Genomic DNA, 20,858 nt, shown 5'->3' on the forward strand with positions numbered 1-20,858 from the left:
AGGGGCCAGCAGGCTTGCAGCACGGGAAGGGAGTCCAGAACCAAAGAGGCCTGAGCGGGATAGGCAGTGTTCTGGCCTGGAACGACCTTATGGTTTTCAATACTAACCCCTGAGGAGGTGGGCATTGCATCCATGAATTGCCCAGGATCACACAGGCTGGTTTTTGAGTTGGTACAGGCTAACTAACCCCTATGCTGGAACAACACAACCAGCCCCTTGGCTTGCTCAGCAGCCCCAAAGCAGCCCACCCCAAAGGGTTCTGAGTGGGGGATCCTGGAGCATTGAGGGAAAGCCTCAGTAAAGGAAGCTCAGTAAGAAGGGCAGAATGCCAAAGGACAACAGTCCTTTCTGCCTGCCCTGAGCAGAGAAAAATAGAGGGCAGTAAATTCCCGATTTTTCAGATTGGAGCGCGCCTCCCAAACACCATTGTGGTTACACAAGTCACTGAATGGAAGCCAACCAATTTCTCTGGCTTTGCCGGTTACTTCATTGCAAGACGTTCATGATGGCTGTTGAAAAGTAATAGTAACAGGAGAGAGTCCCAGTTTATGATACAATTATTGGGTAGAAAAGAAAACATTGAAGAAAATTGCACTTCAGAAAAACGGGGTGAGTTTAACCCCTTACAAAAATTTAATGAAGTACCCAGAGTACTTTCCTGATCTTTACACAGGCTTGTGCTAAAGGTCTGGAGAGGTATGGTGAATGATGATCCGGTGGGAAGAAGTTCTATGCCAGAGGACAAAAAGTGACTAGGGTAGAAATACACATCCGAGGTCAGAAGTTCTTGGGCAGAAGCAGAGGCAGAAAGATGGGACGACTGATGAACAAGAATAATATTCACCTAGGACTCCTCAAAATACCTTGGTGGTGGCTTCTCTAAGAGTTTACCAGCCTACTTTAGTAGGGACTGGAAACAGAAATTTGGAAAGATTTGGACTTTACAGAGCAGTGAACCATATTTCACAATACCTGTGTCTGTCATTGGATGCATCTGTCAATGAACAGAGATCGGAAAGTTAGAACTTAAAGATAATTGGGCATATTGCTGGAGGAAAGGTGGATGGGGGATGGGCTAAATGGGCAATGGGTATTAAGGAGGGCACCTGTGATGAGCACTGGGTGCTATATGTAAGTGATGAATCACTAGATTCTACTGAAACCAATTATTACACAATATGTTAACTAACTAGAATTTTAAAACTTGATACAAAAATTGTTTTTAAAAATGTTTGGGGGTGCCTGGGTGGCTAAGTCAGTTAAGCATCTGCCTTTGGCTCAGGTCATGATCCCAGGGTCCTGGGATCAAGCCCTGTGTAGGGCTCCCTGCTCAGCGGGGAGTCTGCTTCTCCCTCTCCCTTTGCTGTGCACTCTCTCTCGTTCTCTCTCCGTCAAATAAATAAAATCCTTAAAAACTAATTTTTTAAATAAAAAAAAATTTTTTTAAAGATAATTGAACATAACTTCCTGGTTTAACAAGATGTTTGGCTTGACTAACTAGGGGGAGAAAAAAGGCCCCAGGAAGAGAGAAGCTTTGCCTCTCCCTAATAGTGCTCTCTCAAGCTGGAATGAAGGAAAAGACTTTGGAAAGAACTAAAAATCCTGAGGCTGCCTCTTTTGCTTTTCATATACCTTTCCTATTTCTTATTAAATAATAGGAACTTCGCCCCCAAGAATGTTTCTTAGTGGTGTTGCTGTTTATCAGCCTTAGGAGCACTGCAAAACCAGGGGGTTACTCTCAGAAACTGTTCTTATGTGAAACTTCAGTAAGCCCTTATTCTGTTTTCGTCCTCACTGAATATTTTAAATAATTGAGCCCTGAGAAAAACCAGACAAGGAAAGGCCTGATGAAAGAACTACAGTGGAAGGAAACGAAGGATGAGTTAGAACATCCCAAGACCACTTATACAAGGTCTAGTTATTATCAAATGTTAAGATGAATGGGCAGAGAACTTTGTCTTTAAAACACTACATCTACAATGTCAACAGCTTCTCAGTGCTGTGTTGTTTGGTGCATGCCACAACCTGCCAATCTCTAGTATAGACTCTTCAGAGCTGTACCCTGAGTTCTGGTCACACAAGGCAATACACCTGTAAGAAGTGGAGGAGGAGGAGAGCCAAAGGGTGGAGAGAACTTACTATACAAGATTAACAGGTGCAAGATAAGAGAGTGAATGGAGTGGCACACTTCTAGAAGCTGAAACTAGATGGCTATAATGGGCTGAATTGTGTTCCAAAATTCATATGTTGAAGTCCTTACCCCCATCACCTCAAAATGTGAGTGTATTTGGGGACAGGATCTTTAAAAAGGAAATTAAAATTTAAAATGGGGTCATTAAATGGGCCCTAATTCCAAATGACCTGTGTCCTTATAAGAAGAGATTAGGACACAAGGAGAGAGGGAAGACCATCTGTGAATCACAATTGATGAAGCACTTACCAGGATTGTGGCTCTTATGCTGGAGAAGATGGCCATCTACAAGCCAAAGAGAGAAGCCTCAGAAGAGACCAACCCTGCAGACACCTTGATCTCGGACTTACAGCCTCCAGAACTGTGAAGAAATAAATTTCTGTTGTTTAAGCCACCCAGTTTGTGGTACTTTATTATGGCGGCCCTAGAAAACTAGTACAAGTTCCCAAATACCAAATGGCTTCCAGGTCTTGCAGGAAGGTTATATGAAGGTATCAGGGATTTATCCTGAGCATTCCAGCTACTTTCCATCCTTAGACATGGTCTCTCACCCTACTGTGGGGAAAGTAAGAAGACTCCTGAGCAGTCTCTGTCTTTGAGGTGATTACAATCTAGTTAGGAAGACAAAACTAAACACCAAAACGGTATCTATGTCTTGCTCCTTAGATGATAGCCATGTGGATTTTACAAAAGTCATAGATGGGAGAGGATAAATTCTCAAAAATGAGTAAGCCTTGAAATATATAAACATTATGTGTGTCAATGTCCAAGCCATTTTGGCACTCCATCGTCCATTCTATTTTAGTGTAGGGCAGTGTTTCTTAATGTTCCACTGACCACCTGAAACAGAATCACTAGGTGCTTGTTCAAAATTCCGATTCCCAGCCCCACTGCAGACTTTTTAAAGTAGCAATTATCCACCCTGAAGTTTGACAACAATAGTTTAGGGGTTATCATTATTGTTCCCTCTTTGCTGCTAGTGTCTCTGTTAAACAGCAATGTCTCCTACACTTGCACTTCTGAGACAGGAAAGTCTCAGGTCACGCCAGAGTTAAACCAAGGGAGGAAAGAAAGTGCCTCAATAGGAAACAGAACTGTGAAGAGCCCCCTGTCCCGGTGGTTGGCCATGGTTCCAAATTCCTTAGGTAGCAAGGTCAGTGATTAACCTTTACAACAGAGGACAGAGGAAACACTGGGATGTTATTTCCCACGGGCCTCCGGTATATAACATCTACCCTAACCTGGCTTCTAGTTCTTGCCATGCCTATTCTTACCTTTGCTGATGCTAGCCAACTCATTCTTCCTCCCTCCTATTTTCTGAATCCTTCTAGTCCTTGGAAGTCCCATTTTCTCTGAGATCTCTTTTACTTCTCCAGCTTTCACTGACCTATCTCTCCTCTGAATTCTTGTACCAATCTGGTCACCACCACACGGTTCAGCATTTATTAGGCTATCATTTTTTGTGTGTATGGTGGTTTTAGCTCTCCAGTTGAATTTTAATAATCTTAAAGAAAGAGCATTTCTTACAGTTTGGTACTCCCCTCTGTAGCTCTTAGAGTAGGCTTAGGTATAGATATTAGTAAGTGCTCCACTGACTGAAGTAAAGATTAGCTCTGTACCTGAGAGGCCACTCTGCTCCTGATGTCTGCTTGTCCGTCTTCATGTCACCTCTGGGAGGCAAAGACGCCAGTAGGATATTTGGCTACTTTATAGATGGACAGACTTCATCAAGAAAGTCAGTGCCTTGACCAGAATTGTGGCTCCAGTTGTGAGATAAGGGAAAAAGACATAAAGGCCTTATCTGAACACCACACTTCTTTGCTCTGGTCAGCCATTCGGGCTTGTCCAGAGTTAAGTGCCTGAGGGAACTTCACACCATAAGGTCAGAAAATGTCCTCAGAAAAGCCACTTTATAAGTCTGGTCCAGATGATGAAAGGTAGGATTACACAATGAAGGACATAGTTCACAGTGGAGACTCACCATGATCTTTTCACATGGACACTTGGTTTTCACATGCGTACTTAGGTTTTCACAATTTCAGTTCTCCCTCCCTTCTTGTTATTTAATCCCAAACATCTAGCCCTTATCCATAGTTGGCGGTTACCTAATCTTAGCTGCTTCTCCCACAACACCTTCAAGATTTTTTTTTTTTTTAATCTTTTTAAGTCCTACATACCTCACAACTAAACAGCTAAGGACAGTTTAAAGGGCCCTTTTATCTAGAGGCAGGAAAATGAACAAGATGACTCATTTAGGTCTTGCCCAGTGCTGGGATTTTGACGTTTTATATTGATCAGCTTTACTTTTCTCATCTCTGACCTCACTCTCTTGCAAACCAATGAAAATGTTCCCGGTGAGTTTACTTTCTACTCCTGTCCTCACCTTCTCTTCAGACTTCTCCAGTGTCTCCATTACTCCTTACATATCAGACTCAGCTTTTTCCTGCTATATGTTTAGGCCGCCATCTATCTAACCCAAATAACCTCACTCTCCATTGTATTATTCTGTATGCAACACAATAAATAATAAAATACAACAGGAGTAACTTTTATCAAACCTCTCCTTTCAAGGAAAATTGAGCCATCACTCAACTTCCTTTCATCCTTTTCTTCAGTCTTGAAGTTTTCCTGTATCATAACTTGGACCGGAAGATTTCACAATATTCCTGTCTTTTTTTATTCTCACCTCTAGTCAATACATCAGACCAGAAGGTAGAAAGCCAAGTCCCCAACACAAGCTTTGTTCATCAGTGGGCCTGCTGTCTTGCTGATATACTGAATTTTCTTAATGAAAAGGAAGAAAGGATAAGGGAAACCAAAAGTGAATGAAAATAAAATGTAGTTTAAATCAATGAATGGGGGGCACCTGGGGAGCTCAGTTGGTTGAATGGCCAACTCTTCATCTCCACTCAGGTCATGATGTCAAGGGTCCTGGGATGGAGCCCCGCATCAGGCTCTGCACTCGGTGGGGAGTCAGCATGGGATTCTCTCTCCCTCTCCCTCTGCCCTTCCCTGCTCTCATAAATAAATAAATAAATCTTTTTTAAAAAATCTTTTAAAAAAAATAAATCAATCAGTGAATGAGATGGCCATAATAAATCGAACAGCATAGTACTAGGAGTCAATATAGGTAATGAGAAACGAGAGGAGCTGATTCTAGAACTGGCAATCTAAGCCAAAATTCCTCAAGAGCAGCAGGGACTTGTTCTATATTGTAAAGAGCTTGAGCTCTTTAATCAGATAGACCAGGCTTTAAATCTTGACTCTGTCAATAATTAGCTCTGTGACCTTGAGCAAATGACCCCTTTTCTGAGCCTCAGTTTCCTTGTCTATAAAACTGAGGTGTAATAGCTACCTTGGAAGGTTGTGTTTTGGAGGAAATGTTATAACCAAAATGTGAAGTCTCTAACACAGAGCTTGGAACATAACAAGCACACTGAAAATATCACTTCCCCTTTCCCTTCTGTGCTCCCTTCCATCCCCTACAAGTGCTCAGTACAAGAACAAAATATCCTATGGATGGTCACTTCATTCAGGAATGATTATGTTATTAAATTCACCACCCCCCTCACCCAAGGCCAATATTACCAGCTTAACAGGGCATGTGATCAGAGACCTAGAGATCATTTGAATCCTTTACCCTCGTTTGGATGGAGCAAGTAAACAAGAGACCTATGGCCTGAGCTTCTGAAAACCAATGGAAGGGTTAGCACTCTGAGTCCTGTTCAGTCCCATGGCTGTACCACACTGAAAAGGCTCTTTGGCCTCTTTGGCAAGGACATGGGACAACAGGAACTTTCATATATTGCAGATAGAAGTGTAAATGGGGACAACCTCTTAGAAAAGAGTTTGGTATCAATTAGTAAAGCTGAACATACCCTGTCTACCTTATAACCCAGCTTCCATTTCTGAATTTATACTCTAGAGAAGCTTTCATATGTGCCCAGGAACATTTTTCATTATGGCCCCAAACTGGAAACAACCCCATGTGTCTCAGCAGTAGAATGGGTACATAAATTGTGAGGCATTCATACAACGGAGTGTTACAAAACAATGAGAATGGACAAACTGATGCTACGTGAAATATGGATGAATTTTACAAATATAATGTTGAGCAAAAAAATCCAGACAAAAAGTACGCTTCCTGTCATATAAAGTTCAAAAATAGGCAAAACTCATCTGCAGGAGTACAAGTCTGGATTACAGTAACTCCTGGCGACTGGGAGAGGTCACAAAGAGAGGTATATCCATTTTGTACATAATAAACAGTTTACTTTAAAAAACATAAAGAATGATTCCATTTGGGGAGCCTGGGTGGCTCAGTCGGTTAAGCATCTGTCTTGGGCTCAGGTTATGATCCCAGAGTCCTGGGATCGAGTCCCATATGGGGCTCCCTGCTCAGTGCAGAGCCTGCTTCTCCTTCTCCCTCTGCCCCTCCCCCCTGCTTGTGCTTTCTTTGTCAAATAAATAAATAAAATCTTAAAATAAAAAGAATGATTCCATTTATTTAAGTTCAAAAGCAGGCAATAATAAAAAAGTCTATTTTTAGTGACATAAATACAGATAGTTCACTATTTTTAAAAAGCATGGGTAAATAATGATTGGGAGGAGGGAAAGAAGTGTGCTCAGAAAATAAACAGCTTCTAGGACACTGACGATGTTCAATTTCTTCATTAGGGTGATGGCTACATAGTGTTCCCATTATTATTACTATTATTATTAAAACTATACTTATGTTCTATATAGTCTTCTATATGTATGATACATTCCACAATAAAAGAATTTAAAATAAATAAAACCTACCAACTCAAAAGCATGCACCTTTAAAAGAAAGGAGAGCAGAGCATGGCATTAAGATAATAATTTTAGAGCTGTAAGAGGCTTTCAAAATCATCTTGTGTAACCATCTCAAGAAACCAAAATAGAGGCCAGAGAAGTTAAGCGACTTACTCAAAGGGATTCAGTCAATTAGAGCCTAATCTAGAACCTAGGTAAACCTCCTGGCATCTTGTCCAGTGCTCCTCCCACAGACCCACCCTGATTGATCCATCCAGTCCTAGTTTCCAATTGTCTTCCAGAGTCACATCTCTCACCTGCACACATCAGAAAACTCACCTATGGTAGAGCTTTCTTTTTTCCTCCTGAATTACAAAGCTTTGCTGTGGAGAAAGGAGATCGGGAGAGATAATCCTCTCCTCTACAAATACTCTAAACACTTTGAAAACCAGTCAAAATATCTAGTAGTACAGAAAGAGACCCAGATATTTTGCCTTGTTAATGCAGCTCTCTTGCTTCTCTGTATCCCACAGTACAGCTACACCAACATGCAGGCTGACTTTTGTGCCTTTGAGACACAAAGAAAAAAGGAAGGGTCTGAAAATTGATAAAAGAAAACTCTTCCACTTTATCTTTGTCCAAGCACGAGGTTTCCTTTGGGAAGAGCGAGCTCTTCTGCCACCTTGTGACACAGAATGACAATACCGAGCCCTAGATCCTTTCCTACTCCTGCTCCAGGGGGCAGCACTGTAACGTGGCATCTAGGAAGGAACTCATCTACAGAATATTTCAAATAGACAGATGGGGTTGGGGCGGGGGGTATCTGATATCATAAGGGAGCAGAGAATCATGTAATCATGTTAAGGAAAGAGTAAGCAAAAATCATGAAACTTGGGAAGGGCAATGGAGCCCCTTATTCTGCCCTAACCACCTGCCCTGCGAAGAGAATCAGGCAATTGCAGCAGGGAAAAAGGGAATGAGGCAGTGTTGCTCTGGGCCAACAAAGATCTGAGGCACTTATGTTCCCTCCACTCAGTGGCCTCGCTTCTCTGTTTCTTTCCACAGCGAAACATCTCGAAAAAGGTTATGTACACTTTTTCACCTCCAATTCCCTCTCAGCCCTCTCTTGCTTCCGCCACTCTGCTGGAACTGCTGGCACAAAATTGTCAAACCCACTGCTACTGGCTTTATTCTTACACAACCTCTCAACACTTGACCACCTGATTCCTTCCTTGCAAGACTGTTCTTTATTGGCTTCTATGCCATCCACTCTCCTGGTTTTCTTAGCTCAGCTGTCACCTCAGAGAAGTCTGTCCTGATCACTGTAAATGTAACCTCTGCCAGTAGCCCTTCACCTCATCACCTGTTTGCTGCTTCACCACAACTATCACAACCTCTAATTACCTTGTATTTGCATCCACGTGTTATCATTAGCCCTCCGCACTGTTTTCTGTCCAACTGTATTTATTGTCTGCTTCCCATCATTTCATGTGAACACAGATTTGGTCTGGCTCACTGCTAGAACAGCAGCTGGCACACAGTAGGCCCACAATACTTGTTGAACAAAAAAATGAAAGGCACTGTGGCTGAATGCTCAACCCTTCTTCCACATTTCAGGCAGCATGCTGTCCTTTGGTGACATCTCTTTCCATTCTGTTTCCCCATCAAGATTTCCCTTGAATTCGGGGCACCTGGGTGGCTCAGTCAGTTAAGCATCTGCCTTTGGCTCGGGTTGTGTTTGCCGGGTGCTGGCATCAAGCCCTGAGTTGGGCTCCTGCTTGCCGGGGGGGCCTGCTTCTCCCTCTCCCTCTGCTGCTCCCCTTGTTTGTGCTCTCTCTCTCTCTGTCAAATAAATAAATAAAATCTTCAAAAACAAAAACAAGATTTCCCTTGAATTCAATTTAGCCAGATTTCAACCTGAATTAAAATGCCAGGAAACAGGGTAATATTCCAATTATAATTTGACTTGGATCTCATGAACTCCCTTATGGGAAATCCCTTGACTCAAGCTCCCTTCACATCATTATCAGAGTGTCAGGCTCCAAGACCTTCTCATGCACAGCCAGACCGATGTTGGCTCCGATGAAGAAAATTTACAGTGAGTAGAAAGACTGCAGAGGCTCGTGACTTTGGCGGAGGATCTGCATAGATCTTCATTCCTACTGCAGGATCCGCCTGGCTATGCTATCACAAAGTCTACAGGGTATTACACTGGATGTAAACTCTTTGCTAAAAGATACAATTTTAGAAAACTCTTCAAGACGGTTATCTGTCTAGGAAAACTTTCCCAAACTGTAGACGGTATCACTCACCCAGTGTAATAGTCATGGCAATGTGGTCTACCTATTCGGGGCTGTTAAAATGTGCAGAACTAGGTAGATATGTCTGTACTAATGTGAGTTTATGTGTACAACTGTGAATGAATTCTAGAGATTATTTGGTCGGAATTCCCCAGTTACAGAGGAGAAAATGGAGATTCAGAGAAGTCAAGCCATTTTCTCAAGGCGATATTAATAACAGGGTTTATATTAGAACTCATGTCTATCAATTCCTAGCCCGGTGCTCTCTCCAATGTAGTTCACTAACTCATTCAGTCCTACTTTCCTGTTCTGTTCTTGAATCACCTTCCTTAATAGAAATCTCTACATCTCCTTATGTCAGTGTATAAATCTATGTGCTTGTGTCAGTGAGCATGCATGTGAATGTCTACGTGTCCACGTACAAGTATTTGTAAAGCATATCACTGGGTGTTTATGTCCTTTCTTCTAGGGAAACCTCTAGGTAATTACAGTTCCTTATGTCGGCACAAGCTATGAAGTCAGAGGAAGAGTTTTTGAGTCAATCATTAACAAGCACATTTGGTCCTCTCTCCAATCAGCTCTATTCCTGGGTCTTCAGGAAATGGGGCAAAATAGTTAGGGTGGAACCAGACTCTCCCAGGGTCAAACTTGGTTCCAGGGCAGCGCGAGCACCTAGCAAGAAGACAGGGGCTGTGACAGATTAGCGGCATGTGCTCCCGCTAACATGGATACCATCTTGGTTTTCAGCCTAATCATTACGTCCTACGATGTCGGCAAGAAAGGTAAGTACTTCTGTAGTCAATATCCTAGAAAATCCAAAGAGAGACCTAGAATGTGTTTGGGGGTCTATTCCACCAGACTGAGAAAAAGCCCGTACTCAGTAGGTGATGCTTTACGGTCATCCCGTGTACTCTCTTGCTTCTAGGTAGGACTGTAACTTATTTCAGCTCGGAGAGATAGCTGTTCCATGGTGAGAAGTCTTCCCCCCCCCTTTTTTGAGAGTTTATTTATTGATTTGAGAAGGTAAGCAAGAGAGAGAAAGAGCCGGGGAGGAGCAGAGGGAGAGGGAGAAGCAGACTCCTCCAGACGCAGGGTTCTATCCCAGGATGCTGGGATCGTGACCTGAGCCGAAGGCAGACGTTTAACAGACTGAGCCCCCCAGACGCCCCCACGGTGAGAAGTCTTCAGAGAACTCGATGCATTCTTCTGTCTTATTCATGTAACTAACATTGAAAGTGCTCTCACTGTTAGATAGCTTTCTTTACTGAAGGGTGCTGTCACAGTTTCAGTATTATCAACACCGAAGACTCTCAAATTCATAACCCTCATAAGATGTTGTCTTCCTTTCTAAGGTGGTACATCCAAACAGACGAGGATGCTCTTGGAAAGGGAGGGGCGACGGGAAGGGGGACAGGCTGGAATGGCACCATCTGCTGCTCTCTGATAACTGTTTATTAAAACATGCTTTTTCAAAGTGTCTAAACATTTCATCTCTAAAATGAGCTAATCAGAGTTATGGCCAAACAGCTCAAGGTGCAGCAGTAACAAATTTAACAGATGAAGAAAACTCACAACATCCCGTGAGTTATGCTACGAAAAGCATACATAAACTATGACCTATGGTTCCATGGAAACCTGAAGAGATACCTTGTTCAGAGTTACATTTAATAATCTTTCAAAAGTTTTAATATAAGAAGGCAGATAGTACAAGAAGGAGAAGAGGGGTGCCTGGGTGGCTCAGTCATTAAGCGTCTGCCTTTGGCTCAGGGCGTGATCCCAGGGTCCTGGGATCGAGCCCCACATCGGGCTCCCTGCTCTGCTGGGAGCCTGCTTCTTCCTCTCCCACTCCCCTGCTTGTGTTCCCTCTCTCACTGGCTGTTTCTCTGTCAAATAAATAAATAAAATCTTAAAAAAAAAAAAAGAACAAGAAGAAGAAGAGATAATAAGCAGCGTTTGGAGGAATGGGTTGGTTGGTCTTTTCATTAACTTATTCATTAATTTCACTTAACACTATTTCACCTTCCACCCCCCAAGTGTAATGGATTGAAACTCAGTTTTTTTTTTTTTCCTCTGTGCTAGGTTAACTCTTACTTGGATATATTTTAAAATATTTTTCTGACAGTGTTTGAGCCCCCCAAGTGCCAGCTCTATGAGAAGGCACTGCATTCTCTTGCACCCCCCTCTCCAATACCTGGACTTCTAAACAGTACCCGATAAATTATAAATCCTGACCTTTTTTCTCTTTTTGTTTTCAGAACTCAGAGATAGCAGCTGCCACGTGGAACAGCTGCCTGGACTCTTCCCAAAGGATGTGAGAAAAATCAGGGATGTGCTGATGCAAGGTAGGGAACAGGCCCGTCCCGAAAAATCACCTTGCCATTCCAGAAAATCTTTACCTTTAAAAGATGCCCGTCTCCCCCATTCCTAGCCCAGATCTCAAACATCCTATTTTAAAGATATGTATCCCCTCAAGAGGTTTTCTGGAAACCAAGTTTTAAGTTAACAGTTATTACCTAAGGCATGGCTCTATAAATCAAACAGCTGAAGGTGAAGAAAGAGAAGGAGTCAGCGCACAACCCTCTCTGCATTGGAGAAGCCAATCTGTGAGCGTTTCTCTGGGCTGAATTTATGGCAGTCACCTATATTCATGAGACCCATGGCAGGAAGGAGGAAAGGCAGGGCTTGTATACTCAGGACCACAAACTCATGTTGAGGAAGAAGTAAACTAAAAAAGAGAACCAAGTACAGCATTGGAGTTTTAACACGGGTCATGAATGGAAGGTGTTTAGCTGGGTCCCATTCAGATTAAGAACCAGCTTCATTTTTCTGTCTGGCTTTTCTCCTTCCAGAGGCTCAGGCAGAAGCCCAAAAGTCTACATTCATTCAGAATCAGACTGTGGCTACCCTGCAGTGCTTTGGCCCTGGGAGCAAAGTCAAAGTCAACCTTGTGTATTCAGAGAGAAGGTCAAAGGTCAAGCAGACTCTGAAGAACCTGAGAGTCATCGCTGCTCCCCATAGAAACAGCACTGCCTCCCCAAACTGTCACTTAACTCCCACATCCAAGTTTCAGACTGGAGCCCTCCTAACAGGCAAAGGTGAGACTGGAAAATGAGATGGAGGTTGGCACTGACTTTAAGCTGACATCCCTGAAGCCAGGTGGGGCTTAGTAGTAGCTAAAGCCTCAAGGATATGGATTACCCTCTCCTTGGGCAGATCTGCGTCTTCTCTGAAAATCAGTTTTTTAATCTCTATGGGCCCTTCTCACCCTGACATGCTGGGATTTTCATGCAATTTCCATTTCTGATGGGTCTTCTTTTGACAATGGTTATTGGAATTTTATTTATTTTGAATGCAGACAGTAAAATATTTAAACAGCACAGATTTATAGTGAAAACTCAGTCTCCCTCCTACTCCAATCTCTCAATCCTTCAGTTCTCTAGGGAACCACTATTACCAACTTATGGAATTTCCTTCCTATTCTAAGCAAAATGGACGTATATATCTTAAAAACATAAATGGCAGCATTCCATACACACTGTTCCATACCTTGCTCTTCTGGATCTTATAGGTTGTCACATACCAGTATGTATACATTTGTCTCATTCAACAATTGTACAGTATTCCTTTGTATGGCCATGCTATAATTTTTTATTTCCTTAAGTAATCTCTAAGCCCAGCATGGGGCTTGAGCTCACGACCCCAAGGTCAAGAGTCGCACACTCTACCGCCTGAGCCAGACAGGCACCCCTGTACTATAATTTATTCCACCAGTTCCCTATTAATGGATATTTTGGTTTCGAATCTTCTATAAACACAAACAATATTGCAAGCAATTACCTTATCCATTCTTCTCTGTGTACCTGCAATTTATCCATCTGATAAATTCCAAGAGGCAGGACTGCTGCATCAAAGGTCTGATAGCTACTGCTACATTACCCTCCAACCCGGTGATTCCATTTGGCCTTTCCACCCACACTGTGAGAACGCCTGTTCCCCCTAAGCTACTGGGCAATGGTTCTTGACATCAGCCTTAAGTTTCTCTGTTCTGCCTTCTTTCCTGCCCCCACCCATTCTTTCTGTCAAGCAGTGTATGATGTTGGCAGTTTCCCTTTACATACAGGCCATCCCCTAGATGCTACTGGTGCACGGCCGGAAAAATAAAATAAAACTTGACACTTTTAGAGAAACTGGGGGTTCCCAAGCAGAATAATGGGGGGGGACCTTAAAAACTACAGTCTATTTAGATGACTAGAGATTGGGAAATAAGTGGATAGATTCTTGGGATGTGTGATTCTAGATACAGTAAATTATATATCCTCGCATGGTATGAATGTTTTCACTCCCTTTATTGTACTTTCTAAAGTTCATATGGTAACAATTTGTGTAAAAAAAAAAAACTCTTATTGAAAACTGAAAAAATTCTGACAGCATTTGAGGGTTTTTGGTTACTCAATATTAATGTAAAGTAATTCAACCAGATTGTTTTCCTCCCAACATATGACACCACCCCCCCTTGTATCACCCCCTTGAAGCACCAATGGCAGGTGTCAATAATAGTGAACTTCAGTCATTCTGGAGTCTAGAGCACTCTGTGCAGGATGGCTTTTTCTTGGATATAGTGCATTGTTGGATTCCGGACAATTAAGGACACCAGTTCTTAGAAATCTGGGACAAGGAAAACTGGGAGATTAAGGGGGTGGAGGGATGCCAGAGATCAACCTGACCTAATTCAAAAATTTGCCCTGGGCATATTTCTTCCTCCTTCCTTCATGGCATGGTGGTTGGTTCCCGAATGCAGAATTTAAGCTAATACCCAGGACTCTTTGAGCTGTGCAAAGAGATTAAATGGATGTTTGTGGGCTAGTTGGTGGGCCTAATCAACATTCATGATACATTTCTATGGAACAATGATGAATTCCAAACAACCAACTTAGGGACTTCTGAAATATCACCCCATTTATAAGTTTGAAACTGCCCATTCTGAATTTAAATTTACATTGAATACCAGGATGTGAGAGACACCAAGTAGGATAGAAATAAAAATTAAATAAATGGTCCAATATACAAGGTCATAAAAGAGATGCCCTCTGAAATTACCGTGCTATGGCTGACATCAGTCTGCACAAAAGGATGTCCCAGAAACAATCAGAAGACAGTTTATGAAAATGTTCCTAGAGCAAAGTAGGAATTTGAAACGGGAAGGACAATAATGTACTACAACACAGTCATCAGAAGATGTGGGTCAACAGGGACTGTAGAAAATGTCAGATGGAGACTATTTGTTACTGTTTATGGAATTGGGCCAATGAGAAGATTCTCTATTATGAATATCCCGAAATTTCTTTCGGGTGGACAAAGATGACTCATTAAGTCTTTTTCACTTGTGGTATAGTTTATGCCATCTACTTCCTATTTCTCAGATTCTACATTAATCTAGAATTTCTAATTAGATTTAAAAAGAACCTATATGTTTAGAACAGGGTACCTAGAAGAGAAAAATTCTACCCAATCCATTTGATGGATACATTCTCCTATGTAACTTTTTTTTAAAATGTCATTTTAGTAGATAGATTAGCCTCCTTGGAATTTGATTAGTGTGAGCCAACTCCTAAGGACTGTTTACCCCTTGTGAAACTGGGGTGTAGGAGGGATAACATCAAACAAGTTTTATTCTGGTATTATTTATCATCTCTGATGAGTTACTCCATTTCTCCAGTGCTCAGTTTCTACAGCTACAAATGAGAGATTTGACTAGATGATAGCATGTGTAGATATGTAAAGGGAGGTTTTGATCTGAAAGACAAACCCAACAGCAATATGGAAGGCCTCTTTAATAAGCCCTTTTTTTTTTTAAAGATTTTATTTATTTAGTTGACAGAGACAGCCAGCGAGAAAGGGAACACAAGCAGGGGGAGTGGGACAGGAAGAGGCAGGCTCCCAGCAGAGGAGCCCGACGTGGGGCTCGATCCCAGAATGCTGGGATCACGCCCTGAGCTGAAGGCAGAAGCTCAACGACTGAGCCACCCAGGCGCCCCTTTATAAGCCCTTTTCGACCTGCTAGTATTATTACAGAATAATCTCCAAGAGAGGTTTCCATTAAACATACAGAACCTAATGTTCCCTATTTCAAATGAATTATTTTGTAATAAAGCAAAGCATCATCTGCTAAGTTATCCACTTCATGGATGTGGAGTTTGTACATCTCCTGAAAGGGGGGCGTTCTTGCTCAAATATGCTTAGCCAACGAAAAACTAGTATTGCAATTCTGTCATCACGGGGAATGGAGTGGTTGTATTTACAGACGTGCTCCACCTTAATGCTCAGTTACCTAGCAGATGAGACCTAAAAGAGCTGCCAACATAGACAGACATTAATTTCAAAGCTTCAGCAGAACTGAAAATACACTGACAGATGAAGCCTATTAAGAAGACTTTGAAACAGTGGCTCCCAGGAGGTGGGAAGACATGCCACATTGAAATAGCATCATCCCTGCGGCTAGAGGGTACAGCTCTTCTACCAGAGGATTGCTCGGTTTTTCCTTCTCTTTCAATCATAGTATCACTCGGTGTGCAGAGTGTTTTCACACCTGCTTCCTCATTTTTATTTGTTTCCGATCTTCCCATTACCCCTGTGAAATAGGTAGGCCAAGAATTACTCTATTATAACCATCTTACAGATAAGGAAACCAAAACACAGAGAACTTATGTGACTCGTCCTAAGTGAAATTTGTTTATCTTCCATCTCATCTGTCTCAGAAACACATAAGTTATTACTTCAGAGAACTGACTGGCACCAATGCTGGAAATACTTCATATAATTTCCTTGTTTTTCCTTTTCAACCTGTTGGCTCTCCATCTCTATCTTTGCCAACATGGTCTTCCTGATTAAACTGAAGGCAGGGACTATTCCTTCCTCTGTAATTTCACGTGCAGTGCCTGGTACTGTGGCCATTGGCCTCTGAAGTCAAGAGCTATCATTTCACATGGACTTAATCAAGACTTGGGAAAGTAATTTAGAAAAGTCAAGTAGGACTTACAGACCTTAATTTAATAAGCAATGATTAGACACCATTAGAAACAAAATAGGAACCAGTGTCTCAATTGGATTAGGTCAATTATGGAGCCAAGTGACGTTAGTTAGACTACAGCCAGAATCCAACTGTCTCAACCCTGCCGCACCTGGTTTGAGTCACCAGCATTTTCGTTTGGATTTCTGCAACAGCCTTCTAACAGGTGTCTCTGCTTGGACCCTTGCCCCCCTACAGTCTAACACAGCACTCCAGTGCTCCTTTCAAAACAAAGCCATCCATCACTCCTCTGCTCAGAACCTTGCAATGGATCCCCGTTTCAATCAGAATAAAAACCAAAGTCCTTAAACTAGCCTACACGGCTCCTGATACAGGCCCGTTTCCTTTAGAACTTTCCTGATCTCCTACTACCCTGTGCTCACTCCATTCCAGTCTCACTGGCCTCCCTGCTTTTCCTCTAAAACTGTAACATGTCACACACACTCACTCTGCCGCAGGGCCTTTCCCCGCGCTGCCCCTTCTGCCTACAACACTGCTTCAAGCCTTGGCTCACTTCTCATTTTCTCAAGGAAACCAGCTTATATTGCAGGTTGCCTAGCCACTGCCCACCCACACCCCCAGACTGCTCCCTAACCTTGCTCTGCTTTTAGTTTGGTTTTTTTTTTTAGTAGCACTTACCTTCTTCTAAAATAACATAAATCTGGGGCGCCTGGGTGACTCGGTTCAGCGTCTGCCTTTAGCTCAGGTCGTGATCCAAGGGTCCTGGGATCAAGCCCTGTGTCGGGCTCCCTGCTCCACAGGGAGTCTGCTTCTCCCTCTCCCTCTGCCTGACACTCCCCATGCTTGTGCTCTCTCTCTCTCTCCCAAATAAAAAAATAAGATCTTAAAAAAAATAAAATAAATAAAATGACATAAAGTTTACCGTATTTACTGCTGTCTGCTTCCCCATTCCTCCTCAACCCTCCTTTCCCCTTCCTTGGTCTTGCTAGAATGTATCCAACAGATATATCCAAAGTACTGAAGCAGTCCCTGGTACAGAAAGGATATTCATTTAAAGATATTTGCTTTCGTAAATAAAATCTTTAAAGGAATGGGCACCTGGGTGGCTCAGTCTGTTAGGTATCTGCCTTTGGCTTGAGTCATGATCCCAGGGTCCTGGGATTGAGTCCTGCATCGGGCTCCCTGCTGAACTTCTCCCTCTCCTCCCTCTGTCCCTCCCCCTGTTCATGTTCTCTCTCTCTCTCTCTCAAAGGAATAAATAAATAAAATCTTAAAAAATATATTTACTTTCTGGGTTGCCTGGATGGCTCAGTCAGTTAAGCGTCTGACTCTTGATCTCAGCTCAGGTCTTGATCTCAGGGTCATGAGTTCAAGCCCCATGTTGGGGGCCACGCTGGATGGAGCCTACTTAAAAATTTTGTGTTCTGAAAGAATGAAACTGAGGAGTGCATGAAGCTGGGTGGTCTCTCCTTCTTCCAGCTCCCTCTGCTTTCCCCAAACCTCTCTCAAAGAAGTTGACTTAGGACTTCAGTTAGACCTGCAGCAATCATTAAGGCAAATTATGGTTATTTCACATTCTTCCTTGGACTTTGGAGCCAATTTTTTTAAAGAGGGAAATTTTCAACAGTGTTAACGCCCTCTATCATCATTATTACAGCCTTAAGAATGATAAACTTGATATGGTCTACTTCTCCACTTTGATCCTACATTAGTCAAGGCCTCCTCAGGGATTTAATACATATTTCTTATTAGTATCTCTATCCTCATTTATTCTTGGCATATTTTGTGTCCACTCCCTAAACCTATGGAGTCACATTAAAAGTTTAATATTAGCTGGGTAGAGATAGGGTTTTGTCAGGTAAAAAACAAAGGCAGGATGGGGGCGCCTGGGTGGTGCAGTCGTTAAGCATCTGCCTTTGGCTCAGGGCGTGATCCCAGCGTTCTGGGATCGAGCCCCACATCGGGCTCCTCTGCTGGGAGTCTGCTTCTTCCTCTCCCACTCCTGCTTGTGTTCCCTCCCTCTCTCACTGGCTGTCTCTCTCTATCAAATAAATAAAAATAAAAATAAAATAAAATAAAATAAAAAACAAAGGCAGGATGAAGTTTTCTCAGTTGTTTTTTCATTGTTTCTTTCTTGTTTTGTAGCTTTTTTACCAGGGATCTCCCAATGTAAGGTCTATGCAGTGATGAGGGCTGCATCAGAGACTTTTTCTACCACCACGACCACCACCTCCATAACTCCTGGGAATAAAGAAGGAGAGAAAACTACAAGTATTGATGATTTTTCTAGCCCTTTGAAAGAAGGTACAGAATAAGGAGGAGTGAGACAAGAACAGAAAGAAAAAGAAACACTTTTAGCCCCAACATGAGTTTGAGTTTTCTACGGTTTTCTGGGAGGTTGAGTAATTACATGGATTTCACATCAGAAAATCACTCCATTTCTTATGGAAAAAAAAATCAGCTTCTCTAAAGAAGGTCCCAGAAATGTACGTAGTTTGACACTATTAATAATCTTTTACCTCCACCCAAGTGAGCTGGTGGCCAGGTTGGGGGACAGAATGAATCGTATTTGTGTAGTAGGTGATTCTAGGCATTGCATGTGTAGACGGACAACGTTTCAACACTAAGCATCGTGACAATGAGGACAACAACCAACTGCATGTTTTCATCTACACTGTTTTTAGGAAATGGCTCTCCCCAAATTGGCCAGGACTCAACTTCTATAATATTCCAGTTTAGTTTACATCCCAGTTCCCATGGGAGAAATGTAAATATAAGATTAGTAATAACAAGATGCATATGAGCCATTTGTCCCCAAGTTTGCCTTTTGACCCAAAAGAAATCCAATTCACCTTTGTTCCTTTACTCCCCACTGCAGTCAAGAGAAGCACAGGGAAGGTGATTTTCTGATCCCACACAGTGTGTCTGTCTGAGCACAAGGGGAGAGACCCTTAGAGGGTGCTGGTGAAAGAGGAGTTCAGAATTCCCTGAGCACCAACCCCCTACCTCCCCTGAAAGTAACGCAAGAATCACTCCTACTTGATCATGGCCAATCCCAAATTCCAGGGAAGGTGACTCATTGGGAAGAGGCTTCAAAGGAGATTAGAGCAGAGCCCAAGATGCCTACCCCACTCCTGACTGAGATGGAACTGGAAATTCAGCCTATTGTGTCTGCATCCGGTGGGGTCCCTATTAGTCTGGGGAGCTAGAAGAACTTCATGTCAGAGGATCAATCTCTTCCCTCTCTCAAGTTTTCTTTTCTCCCTCTTCTACTCCTCTCTCTGCTTTTAGACACAGATGAGAACCTAAAGAAGAGGCAGAAATGGAGCACTGTGGTCAAATTTCTGATTGCTGTCACCCTGTTATTCAGTGGAGTCGCCATTATAGTGTTTGTCATTTTTGAAGTCCCATGCCCTGTAAGTTTGTTGATGTATTGGGTCCCTGGACTTGATCTATAAACACTTTCTTCTGGGGGCCCCTGGGTAGCTCAGTTGGTTAAGCGTCTGACTCTTGATCTCAGCTCAGGTCTTGATCTCAGGGTCATGAGTTCAAGCTCTGCACTGAGCTCCATGCTCGGCATGGAGCCTACTTTAAAAAAATGTTTATAAAGACTTTCTTCTGTTCCAGAGGCAGGCTCACATAATGAAAAAAGTGCAGACTCCGGGGTTTGGATAGAACTGCCACTCACACTCACTAGCTGCTTGACTTCTCCAACATGAGCTGGCTCATCTGTAAAATGGGACTAATGATATTTGCCTCTCCTGGTGTGTTTGAAGGTTAACTAAGATCCCGTGTGAAAGGCACCTGGCACATTGGCGGTGCTTGCTAAATGCAAGTGCCTGCCCTCTGCTGTACTTGACATTCTCTAGGGAGGACAGATCCAATGAGATTGAATGTTAAAAAAAAAAAAAACAACAACCAAAAAAAAAAAAAAAACCAAACAATTTTCTTTAAATGGCCTGACAGGAGGTTTGCAAGGTAACCAAAGGCATACCAGCCACCTGAAATTAACACCAGCCACTTTCTCCCTTCAGAGTCAATGCCGGGGAGCCAGAGAGCTATGCCAATGCCAGCGGTTGTGGAGAAGGCAAAGGAAGGAAGGCCAGCAACCTGCGGCAGCTGAATCCCAACCTGAGTCTCAGCCCAAGAAGGAAAGTGGTCTCTGTATGGTTTATGTCATTTACTTGGAGAAAATGAGGTTAATATCTAAGTGCTGGGAGACGGGGAGCTGCTTCAGTTATGAAGCTAATGTTGGTGTTTCTTTTATGTGTCACGAAATCGGTAGGTATTTGTACTACTGTTTTGTTTTCCTAACATCAGCACAGGGTATTTATTGAAAATATATTATTTCTGAGCCCCAGATATCATCAGTCAGAATGTCTACAGTGGGGCCAGGAATCTTATTTTTTAAGATTTTTAATGACCCCCCCTAAGTAGAGGTGGATTTATTGTGAAATTAATGAAGCTTAAACTTTAGGACCCATGGGTCCTGTATAAAGCTTGTATCTAATTTTGTATTCTTAAAATTCATATTCTTTTTCTTAAAAAAAAAAAAGGTACCCCC

At 42.5% G+C, this 20,858-nt stretch overlaps 2 protein-coding genes across 4 annotated transcripts in view; one reads left to right on the plus strand and one right to left on the minus strand.

The window, feature by feature from the left end:
- The window catches only part of ACACA (acetyl-CoA carboxylase alpha), a 281,347-nt gene that overhangs the window by 257,942 nt on the left and 2,547 nt on the right, over positions 1-20,858 (minus strand). The gene's annotated exons all lie outside the window — the stretch shown is intronic.
- CUNH17orf78 (chromosome unknown C17orf78 homolog) lies at positions 9,992-20,684 on the plus strand. Its single transcript, XM_040640952.1, has 4 exons — positions 9,992-10,049; positions 11,523-11,609; positions 12,117-12,362; positions 20,329-20,684. Exons 1-4 carry the CDS (start codon positions 9,992-9,994, stop codon positions 20,415-20,417), a joined length of 480 nt encoding a protein of 159 aa, XP_040496886.1. The 3' UTR covers positions 20,418-20,684.

The sequence above is a fragment of the Ursus maritimus genome, unplaced genomic scaffold (assembly GCF_017311325.1).
Source record: "Ursus maritimus isolate PB19 unplaced genomic scaffold, ASM1731132v1 scaffold_24, whole genome shotgun sequence".
Lineage (NCBI taxonomy): Eukaryota > Metazoa > Chordata > Mammalia > Carnivora > Ursidae > Ursus > Ursus maritimus.